Here is a 19,110-nt window from a genome sequence, read left to right as displayed (position 1 = left end):
CTGTGAACTTTCCAAAAATCCCAAATATTTCTAGTCTCAAGTATTTCAGAAAAGCGACATTCAACCTATATAACCAACTCTTCACAGAAAAATAAAATAAAATTGCATTTAAGCGTGTGCCCAATGATTTCAGTGTCAGGTAGCCAGGGATTTTTCTGTTTTAGAGACAGGGTAGGGATGCTCATGAAACCAGATCCCTGAAGGCTGACAGTCTTGGCCTCTTGTCTTGGGTTCTACCCTTTTCCTGGTGCTAGCTCCAGGTTTGACTTGACCTGCCCTGGTTCAGTCAGGTACACACTTATGTCAGTCAGGCTAACCCATTATGGCTGAAGTTCAGTCTGTCTGCAAACAGGCAGAGACGCCAGGAGCTAGGGCTGTTTTAAAATGAAATTGATTCCCACTTCAAAGTCGCCTGAGACTAGCCAGGAAATAAGGTTCCCATTCCATGGATCTTCCTATAGAAGGGGTCCTTCATGCTCCCACCCTTTTGACGTGGACAGACACTCACTATATGAGTATCACTTATTCAGCTCCCTTTTATTGTTTGATAATTCTCTGGGTGACAGAACATTGCCTAGAATAATTTTACTTTAAGGTTTCTATATTTTAAAAAACGCGTTAAGTTTGAGTAATTTTCCCTTATGGATTCCAGCAGAATGAAGAAAAACTTGTAGCGGTTTCTTTGAGGAAGGATTACTAATTCTTTGAAAGTTCACAGCTGGATGACCTATTTAAAAACAGAAAAAGAAAGAAAGAACTGCTTCCAAGTGCATGCACATGACTGTTCTATTCTGGCCACTTAGTCTGGTTGGTAAGGGGTCCTCAGGAGTTTAAAAGGTCCTTCATTCTACAAACATGAGTACCCCTCTGCGTCATGTACTGGGGGCCTCAAGGCTTACACCTGTCCTTTTGCCCAGGACTCTGCTCTGAAGTAGTCCCGCAGGGCTTAGAGGACAAGCCAGCTGAGGGAGCAGAAGGCCTGTGCACCTTTCCATCACTCACCAAGACTTAAGAACACTCTTCCTCACGTGAGCTGTCTGGTTGACAGGTGTCCTCCAAGCAGCCCACAAGCAGCCTGCAGCCTGCTATACCTGTAAATATGGCCCAGCACAAAAGTCAAAAAAGTACTTAACACATGAGCTTTTCTTTTCCTGTCATGTGACTTGACTGTGCAGGTCTCAAGTATGAACTTTGAACTTCGTAGATGACAATGTTTGGTTGAGAGAAGCCAAAATGTCCATCCCCTGCTGGAGTAGGTTACTTGTGTCTAGAGTTACTTGTGGCATTTATATTTGAATCATACCAGAAGAAAACTAACTGAGATAAACAAAATTATTCCGCTCTTTCTTTGTAGCAGCATTATTCCAAAGGTCTTTCACTGCCTAGAAATGAGTAGACTACATGAAAGCTGCACTTCTTTCTTTCAATTTGGGGAACACTCAGTGACTCGAGGTAATCATTTCTATTATTCTCTGGCCACTCCAATTCATCTGAGGCACCCTAGAAACTCAGCCCTATTAGCATACAGGGTCCTGCTGGGTAACCAGTCCATGGTCTGTCCTACATCAGGACCAGGATAAAGAGGAGCCTGTAGAATCTACCCTTTATGTGAAGTCCTATGAATACTCGGAGTTGTTTTGTTTTGTTTTGAGACAAGGTCTCCCTATGTCAGCCCAGGCTGACTTTGAACTTGCAGTTTTCCCAGCTCAGCCTCCTGAGTGCTGGGATTTACAAGTGGTCACCATCCATGCCCAAGTGACTCCAGCCTTCTTAATGTAAACGTCTTCCGTTTTGTTTGTCACGGCCGTTGTTACGTCTTTTGGTGTGCTTGGGGATGTGTAGAATTAAAGAATTGAGTGCATGCAGGATGTGAATAGACCAGCCTGGAAGACCACCAGCAGCTTGCCGGGTAAGGAAAATGAGACGCACGAACAACTCTAGACTTACACTGGGCTGTAAGGAAGAGATCACGACAAAGTGGATGGAAGCAGAGATCATTACGTTAAATGAAATAAGCCGCACTCATGAAGCTAACACACGTCTTCTCTCATGGGCAGAATCTAGGCTTAGATTTATATTTGCCTATGTAGGACAGGATTGCAGACCGGGTACTACTTAGGAAGAAAAAGTTCTAAAGAGAGGATAAATAGAATAAATGGGAAGTGAAAGGAACTTCTAGGGAGGAGAGAGGTGGGGAGGGGTAGAGTGGAGGGTGGGGGCTGAATAAGCACCAAATATAATGACATGCCGGTGTGAAAAATACCACAGTGAAATCCGTTATTTTGGGTGCTAGCTAAAAATTAATTTCAAAAAAGTAAAGAAAAATGTTAAGTTTAAAAAAAAATAATTAAGAGTGTTTTTCTACTTAGTTTTAGGTGGTTTTGTTTGTTTGTTGTTTTGTTTTGTTTTTTTCTAAACCCCATCCATAGTTCTGAAGTGCTCGATGTCTGAGACCTTTTCTGTTTTGGAAGATAGCAAATATAACCAATGCTGATTTTTTTTTTTTTAAATCTTCTTCCACCTGTGTTCACTTACTGAGCACCTGCTTCTAGCTCAGGTAACCTGCCGGGTCCTGAGGCTATGGATATCCTGAGAACACATCCCCTGGTCTCAAAGGGAGATGGGCACTGTTGAGGGAGGGCACAGGACATTTGCCAGGAAATGGATGGAAGACATCTGCCTGTGTTCTGAGAACACTGCAGTAGGAGAGGTTTGCTCTGCCTTCGGGTGAAGGGAATTTGGGCTGCATCAATTCATCCTACTGATGGACAGCAAAGCCACAGACATTAGATTGAGGATTTTTGTTTTCCTCACTCCATAATCTCAACAATGGTCCCTATTAACCGTAGCCAAAGGTGACTTGTGTGTGATAGTGTTGTAAATATGATAACACCAACTTCTCAATACTGCACGCATTACACTTTAGATCCAAAGGTCATGGCGCAAAAACTGCTGTGGATATTTCCCAAGGAATCTGGTTATCCTATCTGACAATAATTCCAAAATTGAAATTTCAAAAACCAATTAATAGTGCTTCATGGATCGAGTAGGGACTCGGAGGGGTGGATGGCAAGGAGGGAATGCAAAGCACTGTTAGGCAGACATCAACTCAGGGGGACTGTGGTCCCCAAAGCTGAAGGTAACTTCTAGTTGGTTTTACCTACCACATGGAATGCTCCCGGGGCCTTGACGGGTCTGAAGCCATCCACAGGTACACACTGGTCGGCATGGCCGTTGCAGAAGCAGCTGCCCTTGACGATGAAATCATAGACCGCATAGTGCGTGAAATGCTGAGGCTTGGCGTTCAAGTCGTTTCCCTGGCAAGGGCAGGGCTGCCGCTTCAGCAGTTGCACGCGGAGGTTGGTGATCTTCAGCTGCTCCTGGACTTTGGCACTGTAAGGGTTTTCTATGTCGTATGGCGGGGACAGAGCTCTGAAAATAACCTGCAAAGAGAAGAAAACACCGTGTGTGTGTGTGTACAGGCCGTGTGCAAGCTCCGGGTTGTTTACCCACTGTAGTCCCCGTGTGATTTATACCTTCGGTTATCTGTGAGTGATAAGATAACCAGGGGCTTTTAGACCTTGGTCACACCTGGAGAGGAGCCACCCTGTTATTCTAAGGGAACAGGTGTACCTCCTGTTGGGATACAGACGCATGTATACAGTGAGTAACCAACGGAGGCTTGGCTCTCGAGAGGAAGGTGGCCCGTGCGAAGGTCACGGGGAAGAGCATTCTGAGAAGAAGGAACAGCAAGCTTCAAGGCCTCATAGAAGTACCAAGCTTGACTTATTTCTGGAAGAACAATGGGCCAGCCATGGCGGCCAGAGGTTCACACGAGCCAAGAGTTCAAGACCAGCCAGGGCCACATAGACAGACCCAGGGTCAAAACCAAACCAACACGATCAGTGTGACTGGAGACCAGTGAAGCAGGGAAGAGGGGCTGGAGAGGGGAGGAAACACGCCAGGCCTGGCGAGGCTGAGGTGGGGTGGCTTGCGCCGCAGGGAGCCAAGGGGAGGGTGTGGTGGCCAAATACCCCATCCGAGTCGTTATGTGTTCTGAAAAGGAAGCGTCATTTCCCAGAGCACAGCTTGTGCAGGTCAAGAGTGAGAGAGAGCGTGTGCTTAGCACAAGGGAGGCCCTGGGTTTGATGCCTCCCACTTCAGTGACTAAATATCTAAGTAGTCAAAAATCCAACAGGAGGACCAGCTGAGAAGCAACCGTGAAGCCAAGATCCAAGAGCTTGTATTTCTGAGTGAAACTTAAAACCCTTTCAAAGACTAATTGATTAACAACTGGGGCCATTATTGATATGAAAAAAATATTTTTGGTTTTCCTTTTCTGGAACTGAATTCCACATTGGTGGCACTTAATATATATATACACATACACATACATATATACATACACATATATACATACATACATATATACATACATATATATATATATATATATATTTATTTATTTATATGATCCTACGGATGCTAAATGCTCTGCCCTTGAGGGCAGACTGATTTCTGAGATGAGTCAGAAGTCATTTAAATCCAAGTGTAAAGGGAAAAGGACCTGACCAAGCTGCCGACAGCGTCCTTGGTTAAACACACCGTGTGATTAACGAGACTGCTTCTGTCATGAAGGCTACAGATGGACGCTGAAGGTGTGCGAAGGAATCGTGAGGGAGGGAGGCCTGAGGGGCAGTCTCTGGCTACTGGGAAACCTTTGGCCATGTGTGAGTCTCTGCAGGACAGGGGTCATAAAGTGGTTCTGGCCTGGGCGGCACCCAATCCCCAACTTGCCTGGTACCTGGAAGACCAAGGCTGGTAGGACATCACAGACGATGGAAACCAAGGCATATAAGAGATTCTGAAGCCTTGTAATGTGAAACAGTATTTTAAAAGCATGCTTATTACCCAGGCTTTATAAAGACAGGATAAAACTTAGGTAGTCTTGAGCATTACGCATGTTGAGATTCTTGAGTATCTTTTGGGCTGTGAGGACTTAAAAAACTTTTAACAATAATAAATAAAAACTAGGAATATTTTAATAACTAAGCAGTGCAAAATAATTGTCAAATGTATGCTTTGGAAAAACTACCACTTAGGGAAAATGTACCCAAATGACTGCACAGAAAAATAAATTAAAAAAAAAAAAATTTGCCGGGCGTTGGTGGCGCACGCCTTTAATCCCAGCACTCGGGAGGCAGAGCCAGGCGGATCTCTGTGAGTTCGAGGCCAGCCTGGGCTACCAAGTGAGCTCCAGGAAAGGCGCAAAGCTACACAGAGAAACCCTGTCTCGAAAAACCAAAAAAAAAATTAAAAAAAAAAAAATAAAAAAAAATTTTGTTTTTGTTCCAAGGATCAAACCAATGGTCTTTGCACATGCTCACATGCTAGGGAGGCCCTCTGTATCCTTAACACTGTTTTCACTTTTTCTTTTTTCAATCAATTTTTCTTAAGGATGCTTCAGACATAAAACTTTCATTTCAGAAATGGATTTTTGGGGGCTGGAGAGATGGACCCTCAGTTAAGAGTACTTGTTGCTCTTTGTAGAGGATCTAGGTTTAGTCCTCAGCACCCACACGGTGGTTCACAAACATCCACAGCTCCAGTTTCGGGGGGGTCCGATGCCTTTGTCGGAAATCCACAAGCACCAGACACGTGTGTGGAACACACGTGTACGTGGAAGCAAATCACTGACCCACTTGAAAGAAATAAAGATTGTAAAAATTTAAAAAAAGAAAACAAATGGTCAGCATAGTGTCACGCGCCTTTAATCCCAGCACTCGGGAGGCAGAGGCAGGTGGATCTCTGTGAGTTCAAGGCCAGCCTGGTCTACAGAGTGAGTTCCAGGACTACACAGAGAAACCCTGTCTCACTCACTATCCTACTTCCTAAAAGAAATGTATTTTTTTTTTTAGCAAAAGCAAGAAAAGGCAGGAATTAACTGTCGAGGACCTCATCGCCATGCCTCTGAGGATAAAACTGCTCTTGACCAAATGTAACACTGCTTGGGAGGGACTCGGTGCGTACTTGGCCTTTATACAGGAGCCGGAACAACTCTCCAGTGTAAAAGAGAAGGCTGAATTACCTCACACTCTTGCTGAACCATCCTCCTCCCCGCCCTGCCAAAGACCCATTTCCTTCAGAATAAAATACAGTCTTTCAATGGCCCTGCCTGATTTGGGTCTTTAGTACTCAGAGTACCTGTGCTCAGTACCTGATAGTCTACTTATAGTACTAACAGTAAACAGTACTTACAGTTCCTGTGCTTAGTACCTGACAGTTTTATAGTACTAACCATAAGCAGTACTTTAGTGCCTGTGCTTAGTACCTGACGGTCTTATAGTACTAACCATGAACAGTTCTTTAGTACCTGTGCTTAGTACCTGACAGTCTACATACAGCTTTTTTTGATCTGTTGTCTTCCAGGGTAGAATGAAAACTTCCTGGGGGTATTTCCAGCATCACAGGAACCATCCTGGCACTTTGTAGGTATTTGATGCCTTTTTGGTAAGGGACTAATTAATTACAAAACTCCCCTTGGCACCTGAGTGATGGTGAGATTGTAAGCGCCCTCTCTCTGCACAGAGCCCTTGTAGACAGCCTGTGCTGAGTCCACAGCATCAAAGGGAGAGGCAAGAACTTGGCATAGATGTCATAAAAGCTGCACTATTAACTAACCAGCGCATGCATCTCTGAACACCTCAAACCCGGACAAACGTTACCTTAAAAGTATTCTGGCCCATTTCTATCCACATGTAAAGTTGGTGGGAAATGACATGGGGGGATGATTAAATTTTCCAACCAATACTACGTCACAGAGTTGAGAGCGTCGTCGCAGAAGTAATGAGTTTTGCTTTTGAAGGACAGAAATCAGCACATCCTTCGTATTTTTGAAACACTTAATAAACACAAGGCCCCAGAGCTGGCGCCATCATGGGCTGGAAATGAGACACGGGCATTTCTGTGTGCTCTTCTTGCAGGCATCGAGAGGCATGGTCCAGTCGGTGCCCACTGAGAAATGCTCCTCTCTGCTGTCTGCCCACCCTTCCTGTTCCTGGACACTGGTGGCGGCTGTTTGCTCTCGGTTCCGGTCACGTGTTTACCCTTGATGTTCTTGACATTTACCCTGACTCCCTCTCCCTCCCCACCCCTCTCACCCTGTGAGTTGTCCGGCCCCAGCACAAGGGGAGGAAGATCTGTCAAGGTTTGGGGGAAACTTAGAGGCCCTTCTGCTTCCTGAACCCAGCCCAGGGAGGCTGAATGGTGGCTCTGTGCTGGGTGTGCATGACACCGGGGGTTGGCACAGTGATATCAGCAGGGAAGGGACATCATGACCCCTGAGGCTGCGTGCTGGGACGGAGACAGCAGAGTACCACAGACACAAAAGGGAACGGGAATTTAAACCATGAAATCTTTTTTTTTTTTTTTCCAGAGAGGAGACGCCTTAATCTGATACTCTGGGAAGGGGATCTAGCCTACATCAGGAAACAAAGAGTCGGCCAACCCAGATGCTGCAAAGTCCTGGCAGGTGGCCCTTGAGTCCCACCCAGAAGAAGCCTGTGTGTCACCACCAAGGAGAAGTCAGGCACAGTGGAAGCCCTCCATTTCCCAGAAGCCTCTTTTTGTTTTGTCCACACGAAGAGCAGGAGGTGCCTGGGGGTGGATTCATCATTGGTCTTTTTCTGCCCCCAATTGCTCCTGAACACACACTTCCAACAAGTACACTTGAGTCAGGAGCAAGCTGTCCCGAGCGAGACTAAGTAAGCTTCACTTCCTGTTAGGGTCGATGCCCAGTGCCTCAGGATTCTTTCCCCTTAAAATAAGTGATTTGATTGTATTTTAGTTACTGACATTCTGCTCATTACAGAGAAGTTCCATTCATACTTTAGAAGACAATTCCGTACCCACCTATGTTTTTACCACAGACAGCCAGAAATGTGAACTTGATAATATCTTTCCCCTGAACTCTTGTATAGACTGCCAACAATTCTGTACAACTGGTGAGTATTCTTCCAAGTCAAGAAATATGCCCCTACATCAGCGGTTCTGAAAGTGGAGTCCTTGGACCTACAGCGGCACCCTTGGTGGATGGTTTAGAAAAGCAAAATTCTTGAGCCCTATCTCAGGTCAACTAAATCAGAAACTCTACAAGCTTGGCTGAGCAATCTGAGTTTCAGTGGGCCCTCTAGGTAATTCTGATGCAGGAGAGAGAGTAAGAAACATTGCCACACAGTTAAAAAAAAACAAAAACAAAAAACTTGCCTAGAATGCCATTGTATGGATGACATAATTTATTCAGCCAGGCAGCTATTGTTAGGCAATGGAACTGTTTCCTTCTCCATGTAATCAAACACAATGAACAAACAGCACTGTGAGTGAAATGTCAACTCACATGACATTTTCCTAACTTCCAAAAGTAAGATCAATGGGGCAAAGAAAATGCATAATTTAAAAATATCTGCCCTTCTGAAAGAATCTTGGATCCTCTCCTATCCAATCCCTGGTCTTGCCTGACACCCCTCCCCACTTTTTTCCCTCCCCCCTCCCCCTCTTTCTCAGTTTAAGGTTTCTCTGTGTAGCCCTGACTGTCCTGGATCTTGCTCTGTAGACCAGGCTGGCCTCGAACTCAGAGATCTGCCTGCCTCTGCCTCCTGAATGCTGGGATTAAAGGCATGCACCTTTGGTTTCTTCTTTGACCTATGAGTTATTAAAAAATATGTTAATTTCCAAATATTTTGGGACTTACCAGGCATCTTCTTGTTGATTTTTTTAATTAAACTCTCTTGGGGTCAGAGAACACACTGTAGGGTGCCGCTTCACACCTACTGACACTTGTGTTATGGTCCAGTAGACTCCTATTTTCCACCCCACCCCACCCCCGCCCGGATTTCTGTGCTGCTGTTGTGTGTTTTGGTTCTCCATATAGTATAACCTCCAAGACAGCTTGTTGAGACCTTTACTTTATAAGACAGTTCTCCTTAAGGAAAATTTAAAAATAAGAGAAAAAAATTACACTTATTTACATTTTTCATTTTTGTTTGTTTTGTTTTTTGAGACAGGGTTTCTCTGTGTAGTTTTGGTGTCTGTCCTGTATCTCGCTCTGTAGACCAGGCTGGCCTCAAACTCACAGAGATCCCCCTGGCTCTGCCTCCTGAGTGCTGAAATTAAAGACATGCACCACCACCGCCCGGCCTATATTTTCCATTTTTGATGATACTTTCTCCTTTTTGTAGCCCCAGATACCAATCTGGTATCAGTTTTCTTATCTGAAAAATACTTTAACATTCCCTGGAAGTACAAATGGGCTGGTGATGGACGTTTTGTCAGACAAGGGAGACCTTTCTAGGTCTGAACAAAGTCTCCATTCTGTCTTCATTTTGGAAGAAAGTTTTGCTGGGTATAGAATTCTAAGCGGCCATTGTTTGCTTCCCATTCTTTTAGAGTCCGTCTCCATTGTCTTCTTGCTGGCATCGGTGAAGACGGAAGCCTTGTCGTCCCCACATTTTTTCCTTTCCACACACTGGGTTGTGTTTTTGCTCTGGCTGATTTCAGGTTTTCCTTTTTACCCGTTGGTCTTCAAGCAGTTTGGTGAAGATATGCCTTGGGGTATTTGGGGTATTTTTCTTTTTGTTTGTGTATTTTGTACTTCTTTGATCTGTGAGTAAATGCTTGTAACCTAACAAAACTATCAGTCATCCCCCACACACACACACCGCTCTCCATTCCTCTTCCTTCTATGAGTTTCAACTATATGCACATGTTAAATTGCTTGAAGTTTTCTCACAGTTCACTGGTCCTTTTCTCCCTTTGCTGTTTATTGGGTTATAATCACCAGTCTTGTCGTCTGTGGTGTCTTCTAATACAAGCCAGACTGCCCTTCACCTCAGCCACCAACATTTTCAGCAAGAGACACTGGATTTTCATCATCTTTTCCGTGTTTCCATGGATGCGTTTTTTCTTCCCATCGTGTGTTGACTTTTTGTTTCTTTGCAAGTCTTGATTGGCAGCAAGACACTGTGAGGCTCACTTTGTTGGTGCTGGGTAGTTTGTTGACATGAGCTGGATCCTTTCCAGGCTTCTTTTTAGGTTTTGTTAGGCAAGCCCCTTATACTTGTTAGTATATGTTGTGATTGGAATGAGAATGGCCCCAGAGGCTCATATGATTTGAATGTTTAGTTCCAAGCTGGTGGACTGTTTAGGAAGGATTAAGAGGTGTGGCTTTGTTAGAGGAAGTGTGTCACTAGAGGGTAGGTTTTGAAGTTTCAAAAGCCCAGACCAGGCCCAGTTCATCTCTCTCTTTCTCCCCCCTCCCTCTACCTCCCACTTCCCTCTCTGCCTCCTGCCTGTGGATCAGGACGTAGCTCTCAGCTACTGCTCCAGGGCCATGCCTCCCTGTCTGATGCCATGCTCCCCACCATGATGGTCATGGACTCACTCTCTGAAACTGTAAGCAAGCTCCCAATAAAATGCTTTCTTTCACATGTTGCATTGGTCACAATGGGTGTCTCTTCACAGCAATAGAACACTAAGACAGTATAGGACACGTTCTGCTCCTCTGCAGAGGTGATGGCACCCTCTCATTACTCTCATAATGTATTACAAGATCCATGCTGGTTCTGTGTAGTCTGTGTGACCTACGGGAACTATTCCCTCTACTCTTTATGGGGAGGGTGCCTTCTGTGGCATAGATAGTGGTTTTTGTTTTTGAATTTAATTTTATTACGGTTATGATTGTGATTAGGAGTAGAATTGAAGCAAGGTCTTACTCAACAGTACAACTAGCCTGAAACTCACTCTATAACCCAAGCTGTCCTTGAACTCAGGTCAATCCTCCTGCCTCAGTCTCTGTGTCCCAAGTGTTAGGATTATCGGTCCGAGCCACCACACCCAGTGATAGCTTTTTTCTGTTCCTGTTGATCAGTACTCAGCTGGACGTTTGACAGCAACCTTTGGGAGCCAATTTCCTTTCTGGAACTCCAGCCTCGTGAGGTCTAGTTGCTTTGACCTCCTCAGAGTCTCACAGTTCTTTTTTATTCCTCATAAGTTCTTAACTCAGAGAATCCATCCATCAGGCTCCATCTATGTTCTTCTTTCTTGCACTGGTACCTGGTCACTTTCTCTAGACAGTAAGAGAAGGAATCTCAGGACCCACCCCAAGCATCACTGTCCACCCATTGTCCCGGTGCCTTGAAACTATCACTTCACCAATCTTCTCTGGCATTTAGGTGTTTCAAGTGAGGGTGAACCTCATTTTTGTCATCCATCTTGGTTGAAAAATGAAAGGTGAAACCCAAGGTGACTTAACTTTCATAAAATATAATTATAAGCCGGCGGCGGCGGCGGCGGCGGCGGCGGCGGCGGCGGCGGCGGCGGCGGCGGCGCACGCCTTTAATCCCAGCACTCGGGAGGCAGAGCCAGGCGGATCTCTTGTGAGTTCAAGGCCAGCCTGGACTACAGAGTGAGTTCCAGGAAAGGCGCAAAGATACACAGAGAAACCCTGTCTCGAAAACAACAACAACAAATATATATATATATAAAACTGTGTGTGGCCTGACGCTTGATTTTCCTATATGAACTGATAGAAATAACATATTGAAAAGTGTTTGTCTGTTATTCTGGGAGTGACGGTGAGTCTTTGGCTTTTCAAGATAAGGTTTTACTCTGTAGCCCAGACTGGCTTTGAGCTCACGGTCATCTTCCTGCCTCAGCCTCCCAAGGGGTGGGATTCCAGGCACATGACATCACACACAGTTGAAAGTTTGCTAAGAAAGCCAAGAGCATGCCTGCAGCTAGTAAATAAAAAAGACATGAAAAACAAATGTTTTCTTCCTTAAAAAAAAAAAAAAAAGATTTACCTTAGTTTTAATCACGTGTATGTGTGTGGGTATATATGTGCAGGTGAGAACGGACACCTGTGAAGGCCAGGAACTGTCAGCTTCCTCTGGAGAAGCCTGATGTACTGTGTGCTTGGAGCTGAACTTGGGCCCTCGGATGTACAGCCACACTGCTGTCCCATGAGCCATCTCTCCATCCACACACACATGGTCTTTAATATTCTTTGAGGTCAACAAGGAAGGCTACATGCCCTTGACATCTGAAGCCAGTAGCTGCCACCATTGAAGTTGAAGGTTTTGGCATCCGATTGGATAAAAAAAAAAAAATATGCAAACAGCCCACACTCTGTGAGAGGAGATGTGTTTGCACACGCTCCATCACAGGATTCTGCCTTCACGACTCGGGTTGCTCTCGGGACGTCTGTGAAGTTCCAGGCTTGTGGAAAGCCTTGCAGAGAGTAGGAATTCTTGAAGGCTAGATAAGGAGGAGACAGTGTAATTGACATGTGGGCGTCTGCGGTGGAGCAGCTGGTTGGTTTAATTTTAGAACGTTTGTCCTTGACTGGTAACACTTTAAGCGAAGCACCTACTTGTCTTGGAGAAGTATGTCTGACTTCTGGGCAGCGCCAGAATCCTTGTGCTTACAGCCCTGGAGCATTAGGCACCTGCTTCATCAGATAGCCCACCTTTGAAAGTGGGAGGAGAGTCTTATCTGCTGAGAGCGAGCCACACAGCCCAATAAAGCTCTCTCGGCGGGGCGGGCGCAGGAATGCCGTGCACTCAAGTGACTTTCTTGTCCGATAATAACCTCCAGTTGTAAGTACACAAAAGCCTCTTTGCATGTTTCAAGGGCATATTTACGGTTTCTGAGTGATGAAAGGACCCTTCTTAAATATCTTCAAAGGGAAGGAGACGGACAGGACCGAAAAGAGGGACGAGGAAACAACAGAGGAGCAAAGTAAAAACAGAGACAGGGCTGGAAAGCCGATGCCCCAAATTCCCCAATATGGACGGAATCCCGGCATTTCCTTTACTCAGCACTTAGAATCAAAGGACTCGAACCGCAGAAGAATCCTTAGGATCAATGCTCCCGTCCTGCCAGGCTCAGAATGATTTACAAAGATTGGTCGGCAGGTTGGTGACAGTTAGGACCAGGACCCAGTATTTCAACCTCCCCCTTAAGAATGTTCCCCACTAATCCCGCTTACGCTTTGTAGCTAGCCATTCCTGGTCTAAGTTGAATTTAAACTATAGAATTAGAAAAGGATGCGTATGCTTTGCCTGGCCTCTCCTTGTTATCCTGATAGTGGCTGGGATTGACTCTTGGGGAAAGAAAGTGTCATACCTGTTCCTGTGGCACACAGGAAGCTGTGGAGCATTTTTTTCCCCCACAAAAGTAGCAGATGTAGAGATACCTTGGAAAAAAAAAATCACTACTCTTACCAAATAAAACTGACTGGCTGATCGTGTTTCCCTGGGGACCTTGCTTCCATTGAGACACAGACCCATTGGTGAATGCCAGTCAGTGTCTAGGACTTATTGACAAACCTCTCAGATTCTGTTTATCTACCTGTGTAACAGTGTAATACTGGTGACCCGGTTCCTTAAGAGCATGCTGAGCTCACACCCTAGATCAATAGGGTCTTCCAGTTGTCTGCCCCGACATGCACGTATGATCTCCTTGTTTTCACCTGCCCTTCTCTGCCATATTGAACCTCATTGTTCCTGGAAGGCTCCTTTCCAAGGCCGTTCCTCACCTAGAGGACACTCCTCTGTCACCACCCATTGCCCATCCTGTGACTTGGCCAACTCATACTGTCTTACAGAGATCATCTCCCATGTCCTTTTATTCAGGAAGTTAACTTCACCGTCTCTTTTCATCACAAGTCCATCTTAAGTGCCACCCCGCCACCCCACCCCCCCATGTGCCAGTTCAAGTATCTATTATTCCTTCCAGACTTGGACGTTACCATGCTTAGTTTTTTAATTTGTCCGTCTGTGTTCCTTTCTAGACCATGAGCCCCGTGAACAGAGGGGACTTTATCGGCTTGTACGAGCCAAGTTTAGCATGTATTACAAATACGTATTCGTGAAAACTCACAGTCAGGCTTGACAAGGGTTTCTAGTTTATAGACAGCTTTCACTCTTCTTTGTCTCATTTCACCCTTAAAGGACACCTAGGGTATTAGCAATGGTGTAATTCTTTCTCATCTTTCAGAACTCTGAAAAGAAATGCTAACTTGTTCAAGGTCCCGTCGCTGCGACGTGGCACAGCTAACATTTGAACCCTGGTTGCCGGCGTCCAAATTCGGCCAACTTTGGCTATAGAAGAGTGAATAGGTGAGCAAGGGAGAGAGAAAAGACTGGACTCTCCCTTCTGGAGAATTAACATGACAAAGAGAAGAACCGGGACAGGGCAGCTGAGGGGGAGGGAGGTCAGGCGAAGAGGAGCCAAGTGTGAGCAGCAAGTAAATGGACACCAGTACCCAAAGGAGAAGCCAAAGGCCAAGCTTTGGGGGCCACGGTGGCTGGGGATCAGAAGGCAGAAAAGAGCCAGGAAAAAAAAATGTAAGAAAAGGTCAGGGATGGGTGTAATATAACAGAAAAAAAAAATGTATGCCCACGGAAGCCCAAAGAAGTAAAATATAAAGAAAGAAAAAGGAACAATGGTAGATGCAAATCTAAAGAGGAGAGAGGCGGGTGGGGAGGGAGGAGAGAGGAAACCTGGCCCAGTCTGGCTGGTTACAGAAGCGTTATTTGTTGTTGTTTGTTTTGAGACAGAGTCTCACTGTGTAGCCTTGGCTGGCCTGGAGCTATGTAGAAAGGCTGGCCTCAGCCCTAGAACTTAAGGTGTGAGTGGCCACACCCTGCTCGATGCAGAAAACTTTTGACAGCTCCGAGGGAATGAGGGTCAGTGAGTCTGTAAAGGCTTCAAGACAGACTGCGGGGGGCCAGGAAACAGAAACAAGAAAGAGACAGAGGATTATTGGCAGTTATCTATCCACTCGTTAGTTGAGAGGCATTTGGGATGTTTACACATAAAGTGTCACTTAGAGGTCATAATGAGAACAGGAGTCACTGCTTCTCAGGGGAGCGGAATCGCTAGGTGATGGTGGTGAATGACCGCATGGGTAGGAGGAACCACCAGGCTTCTGCTGGAGTGGTTGGGCAGTTTGTATTTCTGCCCTGGGTGCATGATGAGAAGCTTCAGCTGCCTCATAACCTTGTCAATACTTGTTCTTATCAGTCATCTTCATCTTTGTCTTTGTAGTGAACATGCACACTATCTCCTGGTGATTTTAAGGTGGGGTTTTCCATGGGCTTACAGGATTTATGCATTGTTTCAGGTTTGGGCTCATTTCTTTGATTTGGTGTCTCTCCAAACTGTTTGCCCATTTTTGTTATTTTTCTTGAGTTTATGACTTTCATGAATTATTACATGTAAACACATCTTCACACGTAATAAGGTTTTCAAATCTTTCTCACAGGCTGATGCCTAGGTCTCAAGTGTTTTCATTTTTAACAAGCTTTTTTTTTTATATTTTTCTTTTGTAATTGGTGCTTCTCGTATCCCGTCTCTGAAGTATTTTGCTCAACCCTAGCTCATATATAACTTATAAGTTTTATGGATTTAAGCCCTGATATTTGGGCCTACAGTCTGTTTCAGGTCAGTTTTTGTGTGGTGTGAACCAACTATTGAGGCTTGTTTGATTCTGGATTTAAGTTTCACGGGTCTAATCATACCGGCGCCATTTTAGGAAATGTCCACCTTTTCTTTCCTGAATCGTGTTGGCAGACTTGGTACTTTTCTCATTCTGTCTTTTTTGCCTGAGATTCACTGGGCTTCTTAGGTCTGTAGATGGATGGCTGTCACCCAGCTTGGAAGAGTCCCCCATCTTCCTTCATGCTTTACCTTCTACTTTTTTTAGACGTTAATTGCATGAATCTTCAAACAACTGATGCTCTCCCATGGGCCGATGTTGCTTGATTATTTTGTGCAGTCTCCTTCTGCCTCTGCTCGGCATTCTCTTACAGTTTCCACTGGTGACACACTTTTTTTTCTGTATCATATATTCTACCTTTTTTTTTTTTTTTTGGTTTTTCAAGACAGGGTTTCTCTGTGTAGCTTTGCGCCTTTCCTGGATCTCACTTGGTAGCCCAGGCTGGCCTCGAACTCACAGAGATCCGCCTGGCTCTGCCTCCCGAGTGCTGGGATTAAAGGCGTGCGCCACCACCGCCCGGCCATATGTAACCTATGTGACTTTTTTTTTTTTTCATTTTGGATATCGTGTGTTTTGTTTCTAGACCTCCCATTTGAATCTTTTTCATGTGTCCCATGGTTCTCTTCAACACTTTCGTGTTTTCTTGATCATGTGGAGTACACTTCCAATAGTTGCTTGAATGCCCTTGCCTGCTGATTCTACTGGCTGTGACTGTCTGGCTGGGTATGTTTCTATTAACTTTTCTTCTGACTAGGAGTCACTTTTTTCTTCCTTGATAATTTTTGTTTAGAGTTTAGACATTGTGAATCTTAGGTTGTTACTTGGTAGATTTTGATGTGCTTCTCTAAGATGGGTTAGACTTAAATGTGATATAAAATTAGTTTAACTGGGATAAATTAATCCTTTTTGAATGTGTGCCAGAGCAAGACATTGGGTATTTTCCTCTATTGTTCTCTGTGTTATCGCCTTGGAACTCTCTCACTGAAGGAAAAGCTCCCCATTTTTACTGGGTTGGGTGGCCAGTGAGTTCCCAGGTTCTGTGGGTCTCTTCTGTCAGTGCTGGGGTTATGATTTTTATGTGGGTGCTGGGGATTCAAACTCAGATCCCCACACTTGCAAAGCAAGGACTCACCCATTGAGCCCTCTCCTTTGGTAGAAAGAATCTTCTAGGGCTAGCTCAGCTCCACTGCTGAAGCTTTCTGAGAATCCTGGTAACAAGTCTGCCCGATGCCTGTGAATTATGAAGTCTTTCATTCTGCAGTGGGGGAAGACCAACTCTTTTCCACCTTTTAAGAATGCTCGGGGCTGGGTGGTGGTGGCGCACGCCTTTAATCCCAGCACTCGGGAGGCAGAGCCAGGCGGATCTTTGTGAGTTCGAGGCCAGCCTGGTCTACAGAGCAAGATCCAGGAAAGGCGCAAAGCTACACAGAGAAACCCTGTCGCGAAAATTAAAAAAATAAAAAAAAAAGAATGCTCGGAATCATTTAACTACAACTCTCTGGAGGGGCCCCCTGCAGGCTTGCAGAGGTTTAGGATGTACATATTCAGCTTGGATTTCAGCCAAAAGTCTGAGTCAACCTTTGAACTGACCTCCAGCTTGCCTCTCAGCCAACTCCCCCCCTCCCCCGCACCCCACACCACCCTCTAGTAACCCACCCTCAACAACTGTAGCCGACTTGACTGTGTCTCCTCAACTCAGCCATTGGAATCTAGGTTTCCCTTTTCATGCTGGGGGTTGCAAATGTCCTCTTAGTAACCACTGGTAAGCAGAGGTAACCCTAAGGCTCCCTATGTCTGTTTCCTCCTTTCTCAGACCTCAGTCTTGGGTTGTCTATGTCTAGGACCTGAAAACAATTGTATTATGTAGTTTACTTTTTTGTTTGTTTGTTTGTTTTGAACTTCAGGAAGCTAAAGCTTGTAGCCAATTCTTCAGGATTCTTCAGGAGCCAAAGCTGAAACCCCACAGCAGAGCTACAACGTTGAGGAAATTGTAACGAGGAAATTGTAACTCGTCTAATGTTAGGAACTAGTCAAAAGGACAAACCTACCTGATTTAGTGGTATCAGTTCGCATGTGTCAAATGCATTTCATTTTGTCTTTCCTTGGTAGCCTTCTTTCCAGGCTCCACCTCCCCTCCTCTCCAAAGGGTCGAGGAGTAGTCTACTTGAGATTTTTTTTTCCTTTGAACAAGAGCTTGTTCTTTATACTGCGTTGTGTTAGGAGACGTACTTGGTGTCTGAATAGCAGAAGCCATCCTCATCCTCTTTCCTGAGGTGAGGGAAACTCCAACGCCTTTGGCAGATGCTTTGCTTCCTAAGCTTTTTTTTTTTTTTTTCTTCTTGAGACAGGGTTTCTCTGTGTAGCTTTGCACCTTTCCTGGAACTCGCTTTGTAGCCCAGGCTGGCCTTGAACTCACAGAGATCTGCCTGCCTCTGCCTCCCGAGTGCTGGGATTAAAGGCGTGCGCCACCACCGCCCAGCTTTCCTAAGCTTTAGATTGGCCTTAAATTCATCATTGAACATAATCAGAATAAAGCTCTTAGGGTCTTCTTTGCCTTGGCCACTTAATTATGACTGGAAGATATTCTTATGCAGAAGTGTAGGGAAAGTGAAAACAGGATTGTTTTTTCTGAGATGGGACAGTAGAGATTTTATTTTTTTAATGAAATGCATTCAGATAGATAGAGGTATCTATCGATCATCTATCTATCCATCCATCCATCTATCTATGTATCTATCATCTATCTATCCATCTACCCATGTATCTATCCATTATCTATCCATCCATGTATGTATGTATGTATGTATGTATGTATGTATCTATCTATCTTTCTATCTATCTATCTATCTATTGTGGTACAGAAAACCACAGTTACCTGAGCTTTCTTGTTGAACATGAGTGTGCCTATTGAGAGATTTCTATAACACACACTTAACACTAGACTGTTCTTTCCTCTTTTCAGACTTTATCAGGAGCAACCAAATGTCCCGATTAAGGTTTGAAAACAAGCTTCAAACACTGTTTCCCTGGTGGGGAGATCCTGACTACCAAACAAATAGACTTCAAAAGGACCACGCAACTTGTCATAGGCCACAGACAAATATTTGCTGTTACTGGAGTGGTAGGCAGGACAGGGCCACTTTGCCCTTCACTGGTAGGAGACCTTGAGGACCGGTATCAATTACCAGCATGAAAAGTTTTCCCAGGAGATATTAGGCTCACATATCTTTTCCCCCATTCAGTTCCAGTCTGAAGTATGAGGATTCGTTTCAAGGGTTGAATTAAGGAAAAAAACAGAAAGCTAGCTAGAAGGAAGGACTCACAAAGAGAAAGCCCAGCAGCTAACTAGGAAAGCGCAGACCGCCTCCCATTTGTACTGCACATCCTGAAGTACTCTCTGTCAACTGGGACATGGCTAAGTCTAATTCGTATGACTCCTGAAGAGAGGAAACAACACCATAAAAGCAGGCATTTTCCTCTGTCCACAGAGTAGCGATTTCTATGGGACAGTTCGAGACACAGAATTTTTAAGAATGTTTACAAGCCATTGG

At 44.9% G+C, this 19,110-nt stretch overlaps 1 protein-coding gene across 2 annotated transcripts in view; it reads right to left on the bottom strand.

The window, feature by feature from the left end:
• The window catches only part of Ntn4 (netrin 4), a 104,112-nt gene that overhangs the window by 60,029 nt on the left and 24,973 nt on the right, over positions 1-19,110 (bottom strand). For both annotated transcript variants that reach the window (XM_006988455.3, XM_016006929.2), the window contains exon 3: positions 3,165-3,443. In XM_006988455.3, coding sequence (XP_006988517.1) covers positions 3,165-3,443 — 279 coding nt within the window. The remainder of the gene's footprint in view (positions 1-3,164; positions 3,444-19,110) is intronic.

This window comes from Peromyscus maniculatus, chromosome 18 (assembly GCF_049852395.1).
Source record: "Peromyscus maniculatus bairdii isolate BWxNUB_F1_BW_parent chromosome 18, HU_Pman_BW_mat_3.1, whole genome shotgun sequence".
NCBI lineage: Eukaryota > Metazoa > Chordata > Mammalia > Rodentia > Cricetidae > Peromyscus > Peromyscus maniculatus.
The sequence above is the reverse complement of the archived record's forward strand: the minus strand, read 5'-3'. Positions and strand labels throughout refer to the sequence as shown.